The sequence below is a fragment of the Papio anubis genome, chromosome 6 (assembly GCF_008728515.1).
Source record: "Papio anubis isolate 15944 chromosome 6, Panubis1.0, whole genome shotgun sequence".
NCBI classification, from domain to species: Eukaryota; Metazoa; Chordata; class Mammalia; order Primates; family Cercopithecidae; genus Papio; species Papio anubis.
In genome coordinates this window covers 125,837,965-125,857,017 of record NC_044981.1, presented here as the reverse complement: position 1 = coordinate 125,857,017, position 19,053 = coordinate 125,837,965, and the positions used below count along the sequence as shown (strand labels likewise).

The 19,053-nt window shown below is 37.3% G+C and overlaps 1 protein-coding gene across 3 annotated transcripts in view; it reads left to right on the top strand.

Moving 5' to 3' along the window:
• Positions 1 to 12,556, top strand: part of PEX7 (peroxisomal biogenesis factor 7) — a 93,258-nt gene extending 80,702 nt beyond the window's left edge. For all 3 annotated transcript variants that reach the window (XR_001902133.3, XM_009206011.4, XM_003898124.5), the window contains one exon: positions 12,080 to 12,556. Coding sequence is in view for 2 of the 3 variants with exons in the window: in XM_003898124.5 (XP_003898173.1) it covers positions 12,080 to 12,148 (69 nt within the window). In the remaining variant the exon portion in view is untranslated. The remainder of the gene's footprint in view (positions 1 to 12,079) is intronic.
• Positions 12,557 to 19,053: the final 6,497 nt, after the last annotated feature.

Sequence of the window (19,053 nt, the reverse complement as noted above, 5' to 3'; positions counted from 1 at the left end):
TAGAAGATGGCAAGCATTATTGGTAGTTAGGATATTTGTGTCCTGTTCATCTTTTATGTCAGGTGATATTTTCTGCGTCTGTCACAGACTAGCTTTAGAGTTAAAAAGAACAAGTGCCAGAAACAGTCGGTGTCCTCAGGCATTAGTCTCTGCTGTTTCCTCATTGATGCTTTCATAATTGTGTAATTTTTTAGCTTACAATGATATAACAAGTCCTCGTCGTTTTCCCCAAGCCATAAAACATTTCCCAGGTCCAGCTCTGTAGGATATCAGTGTGCTCCTTAGATGGATGGTATTTGGCTGTGTCTGCTGCCCTCTGCACTGAATGGACACCTTGATATGGTTTGGCTGTGTCCCCATCCAAATCTCACCTTGAATTGTAACTCCCACAATTCCCACATGTCATGGAAGGAACCCAGGGGGAGGTGATTGAATTATGGGGGCAGGTCTTTCCTGCACTGTTCTCATGATAGTGAATGAGTCTCATGAGATCTGATGGTTCTATAAGGGGGAGTTGCCCTACACAAGCCTTTTTTTTTTTTTTTTCACTGCTGCCATCCATGTAAGACGTGACATGCTCCTCCTTGTCTTCTGCCATGATTGTGAGGCCTCCCCAGCCATGTGGAACTGTAAGTCCATAAAACCTCTTTTTCTTCCCATTCTCAGGTATGTCTTTATCAGCAGCGTGAAAATGGACTAATACATACCCCTTGCAATTATAGCATCCCATTACTGTTGACATCTGCCTCTGAGCTTCCATTTCTGAATCACTCACTTTCCTATTCAATTTCCTTTCTCTTGATTATGAAGCGTTGCTTCTAAAAACCCACCAAACATACTGACTAGGCACACTTCAAATAGCTTTTTTAAAAAACTTCATTTGGGCTCTTGGTCCTACTCAACTTACCTTTGAAGTCTTTCTGATTTTACCTTTGAAGTCTTTTTGATTTTTTTAGCCCATCTCCACTGTATCTTTCCTCAACCTTTTTCAGTGTCAGTATCTGGACATTTGACCTTATGTTCTACTTACTGTTAAAAGAAAGTTCCCAGGAATGAGCATCTTCTTCCGTGTCTGTCACCCCAAAATGTTTGCATGTTATCTCTGTTTTTTTCCCCATCCTTCCAGTGGTTTCTAATTTTCTCACTGGTTCCCTCATCCACACCTTTGCTTCTTCCCTTACCCACTGTTTTTAGATCTTCAATCGGTTCTTCTGTTTTCAAAGCTCTATGGGGCTTACCCCACTGTCCTGTCTCACTATCAGTAAGTTCTATTTCTCTTCTATTATTAAATATCTAGAATTAGTAGATTGACCTCTTGCTTTTAGTTTCTCAGAATCTACACTCTCTTTTAAACCTGTCTTCCTTTCATCGTTCAATTGAAGTTAAGCCCAAAAAGATCACCAGTAAACTCCTGAAAACCAAATTAGCCTTTTTTCCGACTTTTTTCTTATTTAGCCATTGAAAAAAATCTTCCTGTCCTATTTTTTCAGTGCTACCATGCTGACCTCTTCTTCCTTACCTCTTTGCTAAATATCTTCATCACCATCCTTCCAAAAGTAGATGTTCTCCAATATTCAATCTTAGCCCTTTTACTTTGGTGCAACTTCTCCTTGAAGCTGTCATATAATTCTATGCTAGGATACTTGCCCTGTGTATCCAGCAGACTTTACTGTGAGATCTGAGTAGATGTCATGCTTTTCCTTCAGTATTCCTAACCTGGTCAATTGATTGCATTTTGGGGCCATATGAGAGATCTGGGAAGTCATCCTAGTTTTCCTGTCTCTTCACACTTCCTAAATTCAACTTGGTATCGAGTTTATGAGTTATTTCTCACCAATATCTCTGAAATCCAGACAATGCCTTTCTACCTCCAGTGCCTTAGATGAGCACTTATTTCTACCTTTACCATGGATTACTGCAACAATCTCAAAGCTAGTCTCTGAGCTGTTTCCATTATCCCATTGATTCTCCATGTTGCCTCTAGAGAGAGGTTTCCATAATGCAAATCTGATTTTGTTAGTGCTTGACCTGAAACACATTAAAGATAGGAGCAAGATGAGAACTGCCACCATCACCACTGTAAATTAACATGGTTCTAAAAATTGTGTGGCCAGTTAGAAATAGGAGAAAACAAAATAGAATATAAATTTTTTAAAGGTAGAACATTTTATTGTCATTTGTAATTCATATGATTGTCAAATTGAATATTAAATATATCAACTTTAAACCTATTAAAAATAATGAGAGTCCAATAAGAAAGCCAGTTAAAATAAATCTATAACATTGAATACCCTACAGATATAACAATTACCAGTTAGAAAATAAAATGGGAAAAATCACTTTTACATGGCAACAACTGTGTGTGTGTGTGCGTGCATGTGTGTGTGTGTATGGGTGTAGGATTCCTAAAGAATAAAAATTTAAAATATACAGGACTCTAGGTTAAGAAGATTATGTAACTTTGCTAGGAGACCTTTGAAAAAAGACTGGAATAAATGGACAGACATATCATGTTCCTGCAACAGAATACATTTTTCCTATTGCTGTCCCTTTTTTAAGGCATTTGTCATCCAATACAGATGCTACTATATTTGCCTCCTAACCTGTCTTTCTCTTTTTAGAATTCATGGTTACTCACTCCTGTGATGCTTTTAAACTACTCTGACCATTAACCTCCTGCCATACTATTAAATACTAGTTTTAATTTGCAAATTAATCCAGTTAAATTGTCATTTTTATCACTGTCATCTTTGCTCAGAAACCTTCAAGAGGAAGCCCATTCATGCCCTTCAGTGTAGAGTCTGAACTTTTAATCTTGCTTTCAGGATTCAATATAATCTGTTTTCCTTTTTAATTTTAGTTCTCACCATCCTATGTAATCCTCTATTGCAGAACAATTACATTTTGTTATTCGTCATATCCCTGTTTTTTACCCCTGTTTCTCTTGCTCTCCTCCGCCTCTGCCTATGGAAATTATTTCTGCCTTTTTGACTCCAGAATTAAATTCTTCTCTTCCTTCTCTCCTCCTCTTCTTTTCTTCTCTGCTTCAGCAAATATTTTGTGTCAGCTAAATATCTTGAGTGCCTGGAGACACACAGAGGATTAATGTCAACTACCTAATACGTATGTGCTAAATAGCTATTGAGTGAATTAATGAAAAGGATTTTTTTAGTTTATTGATCAACTCTTTCCTTGCTTTTGCATGAACTCCATAATGATTATCATAATAAACCATGTTCTCTCCTGTAGTCACTTTCTATTGTAAGCTGGTTGAGTAAGTAAAACATGTTTCTTCCTTTAGTCCCAAGTTTAATATACTGCAATATAATGTCTTGGCTGCTTTTTCAAAATGTAGAGTTAACTGTGATTTTTTTTTCATTCTGTCTGTGTCTTTCTGCCTGTTTCTATTATTCATTTTTGCTAAAGAGGCCATGTGTCATAAAGATAATTACAGTAGATTGAACAAGTTTCCCAAGGGCAAAAGCAATTGTCCACGAAATTGAGAAAAAAAGGGTATAATGATAAATAGGAAATGGAAAACTTCTTAATAAAGTAAAGCTCCTAATGAGTCAGTTGGAATTCTTATTAACAATCACATTAAATCATTTGAGATAAGTTACCTTATCAGTTGCATGTGTAAACATTTTAATAAAGTGGAGGGAATTGATACAATTGAGGGATATAAATTCATTTTCTAAATTTTACATGTATTTAAAGGGTCATATTTCCATTTTAATGTTTTCTTCTCTAAAATCCACATTTATGGGACCATTATTATCGAAGATGTTCTATAATACATGTGATTTGATCCACCACTGGTAAATTTTTATTATAGTCTCCTTAGTGAATGCATGTTTCTTTACTATTTTTGGATTTATGTAGCATTTAGTCTGGTATTTTGCACATAGGAAATACTGAAATACTGGTTTAATACAGTTGTTCTCTGGCATTCCATGCATGAAGATGTCTTAATGTATATGCCATACATACCAATAGGCTTTATTGACATAAAATAAATTTCTGTTCAGTTTTTCAAGCTTTATTATATGTTTCGAAGAAACTGACATATTAGTTCAAAGCAAGTATTTCATATTTCTGATTAGTGTGCTTGTTCTTTTAACAGAAATGCCTATTTTGCTGTATTAAAGTGAAAATGAAATAATTAAAAATAGAACTTATATGGCATCTTACCCTATTGGTTTAGTTTTTTTTTTTTTACTACCCTAGTAGATAGCATCTTTTAAAATAATAACGAAGATTGATTCTCTTTCAAATTTTACATTAAGTAAAAAAATATAACATTTTGACAAACCATGTTTTCCCATAATGTCAGTAATTTTAATTCTGACTTTTGATGAAAAGATTAGCATGTTGATCTTAGCTTAAAGGAAATTCAGAAGGGCATAGGGATGAAATGTACCACAGTGGGGGCTTGTGAGTAAAGGAATACATTTTCCACTTGCATATCCTTGGACAGAAGCAGTAGAGCCTGGAGGCCCCTGCCCTTGAGTGTCCACATGCACACTCATACTGTAAGGGAAGAGCGTCAAACAAGAGATGCCCCAGCCTTCAAAAAACCCTAGATGGGATTCAGAAAAAAACTGCCTCTCGAAAGACTGAGTTTCATCAGAGGAGTTATAATGCAATTATAACTTTTAAATTGCCTGAAAACTAAAACTTTCAGTTCTTTACTTACCCTGATGTATCCCACTGCCTAAAACAGTTTCCTTTTTTCCATTGTGCCACTGTCCCAAAAACAGCAGCAAATGCTGTCTGGCCGGCTCCTCCTTTAAGCCTCAGCTTGGATATTACTTCCACCTGAAAGCAGGCACTTCCCTCACATTGGATGATAATGGCCCCTTGCCTACTTTTATGAGACCCCGTAATTCCTCTATCATTGTACATACTACTCTACAGTATAGGTCTCTCTTTGCTTACCTGTCTCTCCATTACAATCAAGATCTATGGAGCCAGAGACCAGGACCCTTGTATTTATTGTCATAACCTGTACATACTTCTGACACAGAGGAGGTTCTTAATAAGTTCTCGTTGAAAAAATGGATGAATAGATAAATATACATAAATTATCTTTTAGATAGCTTTGTAATGCTGAGGAATATTTAACAAACAGTTCTTAGGACACAAAGGAAAGCTCCCTGTGAAACTTTTCTAAATATTCCTGAAATTAAAAGCAAACAAACAAAATATATATCCTCCAAATCCCATAAAACTTGTTGTTTTTACCCGTATCTCTGAACTCACACCTAATTGGATGCTTTTTATTATGTGAGAGGCTCTCTCTACTCAACAAAATCTTGTAGAAAACTATGGCTCATACATGGATTCATTTAGTCAACAAGCATCTATCAAAGGTTTACTGTATATAGAAAACAAGGAATATAGATTTACAGATTTAATCAAGATACAATCCCTGACTCTAAAGAAAAAAATTATCTTGAGGTTTAGTTTTTATAAACATACATGAATGTTACTAGAAAACAGATACTATATTACTCAGCATGCTTTTGCTTCCTTGTTCATTGTTATAAAGCATAAGCCTAAGTTATTTTGCCAGTATTACGATGTGCTCAGCTCTGATGCCTGAAATCTTTTGCTCCATTTGTTCCCTTTAGAACAGATTTTGTTATTTGGAGTTGACTTTTTTTTTTAAATCTTTATTTGGCTTTCTGTGGTTTAATCTATAAACCATATCAGCCCATTTAGAACTCAGCAGGATACAAATCTCAAGGAAAGTAAATAAAAATATTGTGATTAACCATAGTTTAAATGATTAATAAAATTTTCTCATGCCTTTCAATAGAAATTCTGGATACTGGCTTATGTAGAGTAGGACCAGGAAGCTACATAAACTTTTGATTTAGGGATGCTTCAGGGAGGACTTTGGTTTTTGTTTAAAGATAGTTCAATCATGTTTCCTCTTAGTCCTCCTCCCAATTCTGTCTCCTCCTATTTCATATTAACCTATCAGATTTGAAACTTAAACTTTAAATAAAAATGTAAAAATATGGCACAAGGTGTTTTCCGTTGTGTTAGTGGCATATTCTTATTCTTTCTCCTCAGGAAAGGAAGAGAATTATTCCTTAAGAATATTTGAATCCTGCCAAGTTTTGAATTTCTTTTAATCAACAACAGAAAATTCCTGCACAAGTCCCCCATCTTAGTTCACATGACAGAAACCCAGTTAAAAAATTGATACATGTTACACTGTTTCTCAGCGGTCCTCAGTCCTAGCTGAGTGTTGGAAAGGGCCACAGACGATTACAATGCCCAGCTGAAGAATTCTCTGGATTCATGTTTGGGGTCAGGATACTTTTATATCCTCTCATGAGCTGGTAAATTGATACCTGAAGAAAATTATGGATTCTCTCTCCCTTGCCACCAGAATGTAAATATACACAAAATGTTGTATGTATGGACTTTCTGAAGCCTATCTGTGGACCTTGGCTTCAAGACCCCAGCCTGTGTCAGCCCAAAGTGGAGCTAGTGATGCTGATCCCAGGACCCCACTTTGAAGCCTGAGGCTAGGGAGATGGGGACCAGTCTATGTGACCTCCAGGTGATTCTAATGCACACTAAAGCTTGAGAACCACCGTCTTCTAGAAGTGCCTCCAGTAAACTATAGTTTAATGTCTGCCTTTGGCCTACAGGAGGGTTGAGATGTTGTTTTTACTGCCTTGTGAAGAAAGATGTATTTTTTATAAAGCCACTCTTTTGGCACTGAATAATTTTTGTAATGGAGGCATGTTATGTATTTCTCTTATAGTCAAGTACTAGGAAAAACTTTTATATCCTCTGATGAGCTGGTAAATTGATCATATCAGTATATCTTATATTATTGTTTGCGTTTAATTTCATGCCCAATTTTAGCAACTATTCTCAGCCTCTTTTTAAAATATAATTATGTATCCGTTTTCCCCATTTAATAATGTTTGTTCTGTTAATGAAGTGATTTTTCTGTTACTCACTATGTATGTCCTATAAGAAAGCAAGAGTTACGATGTTTCATTGAAATAATGGTTACCCCCTTGACACAGTAAACTGAATCCTTGTGTGTGGCCATGTTAAAGGATAATTTTCAAAATGGTGACATGACTCTCATAGTATGAACATGTGTCAAAGATTTTATTTAACTAATTTATGTAACTCATGTAAGATTTGACAGCTAACTTAAAGGAATCATTGAGTGCTGAAATGAATTTACTAATAGGTGCAGAACTGGACAGTATCCACAGGGCAATAAGACTTAAGATTTGGAGTCATCTCTTGCAGGGGGTAAGCGGGGGCATCAGTTGCATCTCTACAGGACAGGATTCCCTTGCAACTTTTATGAATGGGAATCGTTTGCATTGCTATCTGTTTTCTATAATTTACAGAGTTCTAAAGTAGTCAGAAAGTGAAACGCACAGAGCTCTGGAGAAACAGGTAACCCATACGGTCCCTAAGACAATGCCAGCCTCCCACTGAAAGGATACTTAGTCATCTTTTTTTCTGATTTCAATCATTCACAGTTTTTCTCATAGCAAGATAATGGGCAAATAAGTGGGGTTCTCATATATGGGACTGAAACTGAGAAAGATAATCTTGGGTAAGTAGAAAAGGAGATTCCTATCATCATCTTTCTCATTCTGTATCCTGAGTCTGGCTTTGAAGGAGTCTTCATGGCCAGGCATGCATTTCTGGGGATGGAACGGGAAGCTTTTGTTATGAGGAAGCAGGTTGGGAGCCAGGAAAGATGCCTCTTTGTTTGACAAGCTAAAGAACGAGTGTATCTCATCCTATAAAGCAGATTATTTATTTTCATGCCATTTTACTTGTTTTTTCTGTTTGTTAACACTTTTTTTTTTTTTAGCAAAGTCTTTTTTTAATATGTGTCTTTTTGTTAGCCCTTATTTTTAGTACAGTCTTTTTAAAATGTCTCTTAGGCTGACCACAGATAGGTACCATGGGGCATTAAGAAAGAACCCTGTGTTTACTTTCAGTTCTAGAATTAGAGGGGAAGTAGTGCTACCAGAAGCCATTGCAGTGGTGGTGATAATTAATAAGAGGTTCCCTGGGGACCACATGGCACAATAGTTTTTCTTACCAGGAAGTTCCTACATGGCAACCTTGGAGAATCTGGAGCCTCTTTGTTTGTTAGTAAAGTGCTTTTTTCTTACCTTATTATTATTTTCTTTATTGTTAGTTTGCTTAAATTTGTAGAACCAGATAGGGTTTAATTAACAAATAGAGAAATACTGTTTTCATCAATTTGAATTAATCTATTCCTAATTCTATATCATTGCAGTTTTACATCTATCTTAATCCAATTAAGTATAGATTTATGAACATTTGCTGAATCAGTGGCCTTAATATTTGGTAGTTATTATAAGTCCTGAGTAAATAAGAAGCTGGATTGAAGAGTGCTGAATAAGGTTTCAGAAACATAATTTATAGATACCTTGCACTAGAAACCTAAGTCTTATTTATCTGATTCTTTTCTCTCCAGCAGTGGATGTTTAACTTGTGGAAAGGCCCAGCACGTGAAAAAAAATAAGCATAGATGAGACGGTTAATTTAACATAATGATCTTTGTGTCCTCTGGTATAAAAACTGAAAACTGCAAGATTAGGCAAATAATGGTTTTCAGTGTGCCTTTTCTACGAGGCACTGTTTTTAGTGGATACATTCAACAAGTTTAGGTTCTGGTTGTAGCTCTGCTACTCTAGTGTGAACATGAGGACAGAGTTAATCTCTGAAATTTTAATCGATAAGATTAATTTGTTGAGCTAATATTCATTGAGTTATGTTCTAAGAAGACATGGTCCATGCCCTGAAAGAGCTGAAGACAACTCTTTGTCTTCAGTCAGTAAAATAAGTACAATCAAGTATTATGGGTACAATGAAGTATTATGAGTACACCTCATAGAGGAGGTGATGCCTAAACTGATTTTTTTAAAGAAGAGACATCTCTGGCAGAGCAAGGCAAAGGGGACAGAGGAGCAGACATAAAGGGAGGGAGAAGAGGAGTTATTAAAGGGAAGGGATCAGTAAAGGAACAAGAGCATCAAGAGGCATAAGCAGCATGCTTGGATTTGAGGTGTGATCCTGGTGCAATGAGAAATGAAGTGGGAACAACCAGATTTTGAAGAGTGTGGTTTTAAAATGTAAACATTTGACTAAAAAGTCTATAACGCTCTCTGTAACTTGGATTGTGATCTCAGAATATTGCTAGTGAATGATAAGGAGCTAATATTACTCTGATAAGTTTGAATGGTTCTTGTATTCAAAGTTAGTGATAGCCAAGAAATTACATTAGTCAAAACGAGGGTTCTCTTGTGTAATTTTCAACCTTTGTAATAACCATGAAAGGCTGGGAAATGGAGTACAAATACTTTTGGTCAAAAGTACTCTCTTCCTACTTCATCTTTCATTTTACTGCCTACCTTGTTTCTTTTCTTCTTTTTTTTTATTGTGGAAATTTTTGAAAACATACAAAGTAACAGAATCGGATAATGAACTTCATTACTTAGCTTGAGCAACTATCAACATTCTTATTTATTCCTGTACTCTCACCCATCGTTTAGTTATTATCGCTAACATTATTTTTACTATTTTTAGGTATAATTAACATATATTGAAATTTACAAATCTTAGATATACATTTTTGACAAATAGATGTGCCTGTGAAATTCACATCATCCCAGTTATTTGATCTTTCCCCCAGTTTCCTTTTTACCCCTTTCCAATCTCCCCTATCCCCACCCTTCCCTCCAGGTGAGAAGAGTAACATTGTTCTGATTTTTTGTTTGTTTGTTTATTTACCTTAGATGAGTTTTGCCTGTCTTAGAATTTTACAAGGAACTCTTCTGTATGTCCTCACTTGTTTCTGGCCTCTTACCTGTGAGCTTCATCCATGGTACTGAGCCTGTTAGCAGTTCTTCCCTTTGTTTTGCTGAGCACATTCTGTTGTATGAATTTACTACAATTTGTTATCGATTCTTTTGTTAGTGAGTATTTTGGTTGTTTTCCTTTTTTTTTTTTTTTCCTCTAAGACAGTGTCTCACTCTGTCGCCCAGGCTGGAGTGCAGTGGCACAATCTCAGCTCACTGCAGCCTCTGCCAGTTTCAAGCAATTCTCCCATCTTAGCATCCCTAGTAGCTGGGATTACAGGCATGCACCACCATACCCAGCTCATTTTATGTATTTTTAGTAGAGGCGGGATTTCACCATGCTGCCCAGGCTGGTCTCGAACTCCTGACCTCAGGTGATCCACCTGCCTCAGCCTCCCAAAATGCTGGGATTACAGGTATTAACCGCTGCGCCCAGCCTTGTTTTCGATTTTTTGCTATTGTGAATGAAGTTGCTGTGAACATTCCTGTATACATTGTTTTGCAAATATATGTTTTCATTTTTCTTGGACAAATATCTGGGAGTGGAATTACTGGGTCAAAAGATAGGTATGCGTTTAACTTGGTAAGAAATGGCCAAATTGTTTTCCGAAATGGTGGTACCATGTACATCCCTACCAGCCATCTATGCAATCATAGCTGTTCCATATCCCTGCTGACATTTGGTGTTGTCAATCTTTAATTTTAGCCATAATGTGAGTATATGGTGGTATCTCATTGTTACTTTTATTTGCATTTCCCTAATCCCTAATGATGTTGAGCACTTTTTTATGTGCGTACTTTTGCCCGTCATTTTTAATTAGATTGTCTTTTATTATTGAGTTGTATTTGTTCTTTATTTATTCTGGATACAAGTTATTTGTCAGGTGTATATTTTATTAATCTTTTATTTAACTGTGTTTTGCCTGTTCATTTTCTTAACAGTGTCTTTTGATGAGCGAAAGTTTTATTTTTGATTGAGAGTAACTTACCAAATTTTTGTGATTATTACTTTTTGTATCCCTAAGAAATCTTTACTTACCTCTGTATTGAGAATATATTTTCCTATTTTTTTTCCTAAAAGTGTTATACTGTTTGCTTTTATATTTAGGTCTGTGGTCCATCTCAAATTCATTTTTATGTGCAAAGTTGGGGTCAGGATTCACTTTTTTCCCTATGGATATTCAGTTGTTCTACCACCATTTATTGAAAAGACTTTTCCTTTTGTCTTTAATTGTTTTGGTACCTTTGTTGAAAGCCATTTGTCCTAGTGTGGGGCCTATTCCTGAACTCTGTTCTCTTCCTTTGGTCTACTTGTCTTTATCCTAATCCTGCACAGTCTTGATTACAGTAGTTTCATGCTGAGTCTGTAAGTCAGCTAGAGTAAGTAGTGCAGCTTTGTTGTTTCGTTTCAAGATTCTTTTGGCTAAGTCCTGGCATTTCCACATAAATTTTAAAAATTGCCTCATCCATTTCTATTAAAAAAATGAGTATATAGAAATACAATTCATTTTCATGTATTAATTTTATACCTGGAGACATTGCTACACTAAGTTTTTAATGCATAGTTCCTGAACACCCTGGACTTTCTTCCCTTCATGTTTTCCTGTGGCTTTGTAGATGTGAATGTCCTTGTCTTTTGTGTCTGCCTCCTACAGAGGTCCGGTGGGAATGCCATGGCATTGTGAAGTTGTCTTACACTGTCCCAGCTAGAATCATATAGTCCCCTTAAGAGTCTCTGTTAGTGCACCTTCCACAGTCAGTCTTGAATGAGCCATTTTTTGAAGGCAAGAGCTTTACTTTATCTTCCTCTCTATCCCCACAATATTGAGCACAGCATCTTGTTCACAGTCTGGAATGTATCTTTTCAACATTTTTCTCAGATGGTAGGGAATTATGTAGTTGTTGGGTGGAGTGAAGGTGGGGGACATTCTTATAGGAAACCTCAATCAAATGGAATATACCAATTGGAATATACTCAATCAATTGGAATCAATTGGAATACCCTGAGGTATATCCTAAAAAGGGAATATAGACTTTTTATCAAAAACTTAGCCCTATGTTTTTCCTGTTCAAAAATATGTTTACTAGTGGATGATTTACGACACTCTAAATGACTTGGGTTTTTGCTGCCAATTTTGAATTTTCGTACATCTAAATACATTTCTTCTTACTTCATTTTTGTTTTCTAGGTGGCTGACTGTTCTTGGGATGAAACAATAAAGATCTATGACCCTGCTTGTCTTACTATTCCTGCTTGAGATACACTACTCTGGTCAGAAACAGAGGATGTTGGCTGAAGAACTGCCTAACAGCAAATAAATTAACTATGGAAAACATAGACATTATGCTTTTATATGCTATTCAGATTTCAAATCTTTCCAGTTTATCAGTTTTGAGGGAGCTGATAAAGGCTTTGGCTCACTCATTAAGCCTGATACATAAGCCATATTTCTTAAAATTCTAAGAAATAATTAATATTATGGTGTATCTTATAATATCTATTAAAATGTAGTCTCTGGGTCATAAAATGGATTAAAATATGGGATCTCAGTAGGTTATACTTGTATAGATAGTGATATATTTCATTTTTAATTTGTCATTTTTGATGTAAAATACAATCACTTTTGTGATAAATAAACTATATCTGTTGATCATTTATCATTTTATGACTTCCCCAAAAAGACTGCTCTTTCTAATACATTGTATATGTGAATACAGTATTATATGTAATATAGATATATCTGTGGTTCAGTAACAGGACACTAGAATATATTTATTCTTTTATTTAGTAGCTGTTTATTGAACATCTACTCAGTGCTTGACACATAGACTGAGTGAGATTCTCTCAGGGACTGGTGCCATGTTTTTAAGAACATGGAATGCTATGAGCTAAGAGCTTACTTTTTTTTTTTTTTTAGCATTTATTCACATATTTTTAGATATTATACTTATGACTCTATAATTTTGTCTTCCTACTTCTCTAATATCAAAAATTTTTTAAACTGTCAATTGAACACAAAGTTTTAGGTCCTACTAAGGCTTCTAGCTATTGCCCTTGAAACCAGGCCTAAGTACTGCTATTAAGCTCCTTGCCACCTCCCTAAGGTTTCTTGAAAAGCTCTAGGTGCAGATGAACTGAAAAAAAAAAAAAAAAAAAAAAAAGTACGTTAAAGGGGAAAAAATCAAACTACTTTGCATAACACTTATATTTCCTATATAATATTAAGATACACTGTAAGTGGTAAAGATTATAATTCTTAAGTTCTTTTTAAAGAACAAAATGTGCTCATAATAACCAGAGCAAAAATAAACTAAAATATATATATTGCCTTTATAAATTTGCTTGTTTACTTCTTGCAGAAAAAATTTAAGACAGCTTAAGATATAAAAGCAAAACAGCATAAATTAAGAAGTGGAACCAAAGAGAGAAAGTGGAGCCAGGAGTGGGGCTTCAGTATACATACCTCAAAGTCCTGGAAAGTTACTACTGACTGGGCCAAAGATTTACCGCTAAGGTTTCTAGCCTCATAAATGGGAAATCTGATCAGCTACACAGTTCAGTGCCTGTAGCCTAGAGGGCAGACTCTGTCCTTGTGCCAGGCTTGGCCCTAGCACCCTGCCTGGCTCAGGCAACAGAAGGGGCTCAGCAACTGTTAGTTAAATGAATGAGTTAGTTAAATGAATGAATGGTCTCAGGGAAAATACAGCTCTTTTTGGTTCTTTTTTTCTTTTTTCTTTTTTTTATTTTTTCTGTTCTTTGAGAATGGAGCCTCACTATGTTGCCCAAATCTGGTCTTGAACTCCTAGGCTCAAGCCATCCTTCCACTTCAGACTCCCAAGTACCTGGGACTACAGGCACGTGGCACGGTGCTCAGCTTTTTTTTGGTTCTTAGATCAGCAATACAGATTGCTTTTGAGAGGTTCGATAAAGAGGACACCGCTTAACCTCCTAAGTATACTGCAGTGAACATGGTGCTTAGCCACATCCTTAGAGTTGTCACACTGATGAGTTTGACAGCGTTTTTTCTTGCTGCTTGCCTCTATATGAACTAACGGCATTATACTAAGGTGTGGTCAGTAAAAGTGGGTTTACAATGGGTGTTCTCTGTATCAGCAGAATTTGAGATAGACCCTTAAAAGTATCCAACCCAAAGTAGTCAGACATGGTGGCATGTGCCTACTGTAGTCCCAGATACTCGGGAGGCTAAGGCAGGAGGATCACTTGATCCTGGGAAGTTGAGGCTGCAGTGACCCAGGCTAAGGCATTCTGGCCTAGGTGACAGAGCAAGACCTTGTCTCAAAAATATCTAACCCAGATAATATTTACAATGAAATTATTTCCTTTCCTTCTAGAATGCAAGAGGTTTTATTAATAAAATGTTCTATCATGTATCTTTTGAAACAAAAACTTATAATTTAAAAACTAACCTCTCCCTTGATTTATTTTTTCCCTGTACTCCAGGAATGTTAGAGATGTTTAGAACACTAGCTTCATAATATATAACTCAGGTTCTTGGGAGTCTATCATTGTGAGAGTGGGTGAATGCTTATCCAGTTGGTTCCCTGGAACTAGAATTGGAAAACTCTAAGGATTCTCTCCTGAAAGACAATGTGCAAGATTTTTGAATCCTTGGTAGATCACAAGTTAAGCAGCTTTTGGACTTTAGAGGATGACCAGTCATTCTTTCTGGGTTGGGAAATCAGCATTTGTCTCCTGGCTGCTGAGCTTTTAGCTTTCATCTTGCGGGCCTCCCCACAAGCTCCTCCTGTACCTGTAGTGACAGAACAGCACTAAAGAGTGGATAAAGGAAAAGGGAACTCAGTTACTGATTTGTGGTCAGGGCACCATGTGAGATGCTTTATATATGTTATCACTTTTAATCTCTATAACATCCCTGCAAGGTAGCCCTCCTTGTTTTCAGGACAAGGAAGCAAGTGTTCTCAGGAGTCATAATAGCCAAAAAATAATGAAATGAATTTGAAATCTGGAATGATTGAATCTAAACCCATGGTCCTGCCACATAGCCTCCTTTTCTTAAGAATAACAGAAATTGGCACACTGAGAAATAGTTGTAAGATGTAGAACTCTCTGGTGAGTAGATCCTGATTATTCCTTAAAGAATTGACAGAATTGAGTTTCCAAGTCTCAAGAGCTAAGCTGAGCCTTAGTCTGGAGTGACCCTACCAAGGTCCATCACGCCCAGGGAGATCCAGGCTGAGTCAGCTATCCTTTCTGCCTTTGGCACTTCTTAACTGTGTATCTTAGCAATAATTTGGCTCTTCCAAAAATGAACTCGAATTTCTTACTTAAAAGGCTTCTCCTTGTATTTGCTGATCCACTTAAATGCTTTTTAGTTTCATGTTAATACTGAATACTCCCAAATCTGTACACCTACCTTCCCCACCTGGGTTTCCCACAAGCCTTTGCACTCATTTTGTTCCAACCAAACTCACTTGCCTGCTAACCCAGCTTTTCCTCCTGCACATGCTTTTTCATTTGTTGACAAAAGTCAAGGTGTTATAAAAGATCCATTTGGGTCAAGCTAAAGACCTAAACACCATCCTTGGTCCTTCCCTTATTCCCACTTCTCCATATATATCGAATGAGATCCTTTTTACCCCCTAAACACTGCTCCCTTCTATCTCTTCCCCTCAATCCAACCACCATTGCTCCAGTTCAAGCCATCATTAGCTTTTCTCTGGACAATTGCAGCAGCTTCCTAAATGGTGTGTCTGTTTCCAGTTCTGTGTCCTCAGAGCCCTCCTCCTCAACACAGCTGCCGGAGATGGATCTCAAATGCAATCTGATTACATCAATTTCAGTATAAAACCTTTCTCTGCTTATAGGATTACCTATAGGAAAAAATTCAAGCTTACTAACCAAGCAGCCAGGGTCCTCCAGGGATAGCCCTTGCCTCTGTCTACAGCACCGCTTCTCTTCACACTCAACCAGTGTGCTCACAAATTCCTCATGTAAGTGATGCAGGTTTTCGGCTGGTCCATGTGCCTGGACTACCCTGCTCTTGGCTCGGTAAATTCTTACCCATCATGTAAAAGTCACATTAGGCTGGGCACGGTGGCTCATGCCTGTAATCCTAGCAGTTTGGGAGGCCAAGGTAGGCGGATCACCTGAGGCCAGGAGTTTGAGACCAGCCTGGCCAACATGGCGAAACCCCGTCTCTACTAAAACTACAAAACATTAGCCAGGCATGGTAGTGAGTGTCTGTAATCTCAGCTACTTGGGAGGCTGAGGCAGGAGAATTGCTTTAACCCAGGTGGCAGAGGCTGCAGTGAGCCAAGATTGCACCATTGCATTCCAACCTGGGTAACAAGAGCGAAACTCCATCTAAAAAAATAATAATAATTAAAAATAAATAAAAGTCGCATTAAATAAAGAGTAAGATTGACAACATACAAAAATTAAAATTGCAAAACACATCACTAGCAAAGCTAAAAGAGGACCTAATGAAAGGATATACTGGCAACATACACAGAATGAATGGTTAATAGCCAAACTTCACAAAGAGCTCTTAAAAATCACTAAGAAGTCTGGGCATGGTGGCTCACACCTGTGATCCCAGCACTTTGGGAGGCTGAGGCAGGTGGATCGCCTGAAATTAGGAGACCGAGACCAGCCTGGCCAACATGGTGAAACGCTATCTCTATTAAAAATATAAAAAATTAGCTGAGTGTGGTGGCACATTCCTGTAGTCCCAGCTACTCAGGAGGCCTAGACAGGAGAATCACTTGAACCCTGGAGGCGGAGGTTGCAGTGAGCGGAGATCAAAACATTGCACTCCAGCCTGGGCAACAAGAGCGAAACTCTGTCTCAAAAAAAAAAAAAAAAAAAAAGTAAGAAGATACCAAACAAAAGTTGGACAAGGATATCAATAAATAGTTCACAGATGCAACCTCCACCTCCCAGTTTCAGTGATTCTGCTGCCTCAGCCTCCAGAGCAGTTGAGATTACAGGCATGCGCCACCATACCTGGCTAATTTTTGTATTTTTAGTAGAGACAGCGTTTCACCATGTTGACCAGGCTGGTCTTGAACTCCTGACCTCAAGTGATCCACCTGCCTCAGCCTCCTAAAGTGCTGGGATTACAGGTGTGAGCCACCGTACCCGGCCAAAATTTTAAATTACCCTTTGACCCAGCAATTTCACCTCTAGGATTCCCTCTCTCCCCCTTTCCCAAAATACCTGTAGAAGTATGGCTATGTCCAAGGGTATTCATTACATCATTTGCTAAAACCCAAATGCCTGCCTACAGAAAGGGTATACTGTAGAACAGTTATTGAAAATAATAAGTCATTTGAAAAAATATGCTATTTCTATGTAAAAAATCACTCCAAAACTTAGTAGTTTTAAACAACACACATTTATCATCTCACAGTTTCTATAGGTCGGGAATCCAGAAACAACTGAGTTGTTTGAGCTCAGGTTTTCTCATGACACCACAGTTATTTCCATGGTTATCAGACCTCAGTTACTCAACCACGTTGGGACTCTCCATAGGCAGAATGTCCCTACAATGTGGCATTCGGCTTCCCCAGACTTAATGATACAAGAAAAAGGACATACAAGATGGAAGCATCAGTGTTTTATAAACTAAAGTCAGGAGTGACCTCCATCACTTCTGCCAGGTTCTGTTAGCTGCACAGACCAACCCTGGTACAGTGTGGGAGGAGTTAACATAGGGTGTGAATGTGGGGAAGCAGGTATCACTGGGGACTATCTAGAAGGTTAATTCCCATAATACGCGCTTTCTAAAGTAGGAAATTATAGACAAATATATATGATATCCTGGTTTTGTTATTTTTTTAAAGGGGGAGTTTGTGTGTGTATAAACATACATACAAAAAGGCTGAAAGGTTCCACACTGAACACAGCAAGCTCTATGTTGTAGGTTGGGGATGGTGAACACTGAAGAGAGCGTGTTTACTTCTTTATAAATTTGTTTTTCTCTTATGTACCACAATGAGCATGTGTTACTTTTACAATTAAAAATAATGAAATAAGCTTTCAAAGAGACTGTATTTCCTTCTCCAGGAAGCCTTCTCTGCTACTGCTATCAAGCTGATGTACTTGCCCTCCTGGCGCTCCCGTTTTCTGCCACACAATCCCACTGTTGCTAAGGACGAAGGCGGTGTGTTCATCTTTGAGTCCTCTGTGGCTAACAGAGTACCTAGGCACAAAATACTTGTAGTATATGTTTGTTGAATGAATGGATAAACTAAAGGATTTATTTAATGCCATTAATATTTATTGAGTAGCTCCAAAGATGATGTGCTTGAGTCTAGACCCTTGGTACCCTGATACCAATAGATCTACATTTTTGTTCATCTAGATCATTCAACCTTGCTAAACATGGTATTCTTAGTTTTTCACAATTTTTAAAAGGAGCTCATCTAGTATCTGGTTTTGTGGGAGATGGGGGTTAAGGGGTTTTTTTTCTTTCCAAAAGAATTATATGCAACAAAGTGGAGAAAATGTGCGATTTTATGCCACTGTAGGTTTCAAATATTAAGCTAAATTGTCTTGCCTAAATGAGAAGAGTAAGATAGCTGAATCAGCCCCAAATCTTTTACCTAATGTTAGTATCACAAATGGATGCAATTATAATTGCGGGCAGAAATGAATCATTCCAAAAGTAGGTCTGTGCAGCCAATTCTTTATATTAATAATATGCACTTGGGATGGCTTAAAGCAGCCACACTTTCATTGAAATAGTCTCTAGAAGCAGAAATCTGTTATTTGCCGATGTCTATAAGTTAATTTTCAGAGTTTTTAATCAATATATTTTTGAATATACAGTTATACCACACACATACACATAATGTGAACTGGTGCTTCAGACTTCATTATTTCCTAAATAACATTAACTCTAGAAAAAGAGTCACTTAAACAGCCAATAGTATGTAACCACAAGTTTTAGCAACAAAAACCAAGAGCTCCCCAGAGAACCGGAAGCACGTGTTTCAGTATAATGCTTTCCAGCTATTCCTGGAAAGTTGGCACCCTGGGCCATTCACAAACATTTTTTTGAGTGCCCACCTGTGGGGGGCAGGGAGGTGGCCCTCCTAGGCGCCGGGCACCTGAGCTGATGGACTGGTTGACACCGAGCTCTCTAGAGCTCACCAAAGTGAGCATCCAAAGCCCAAA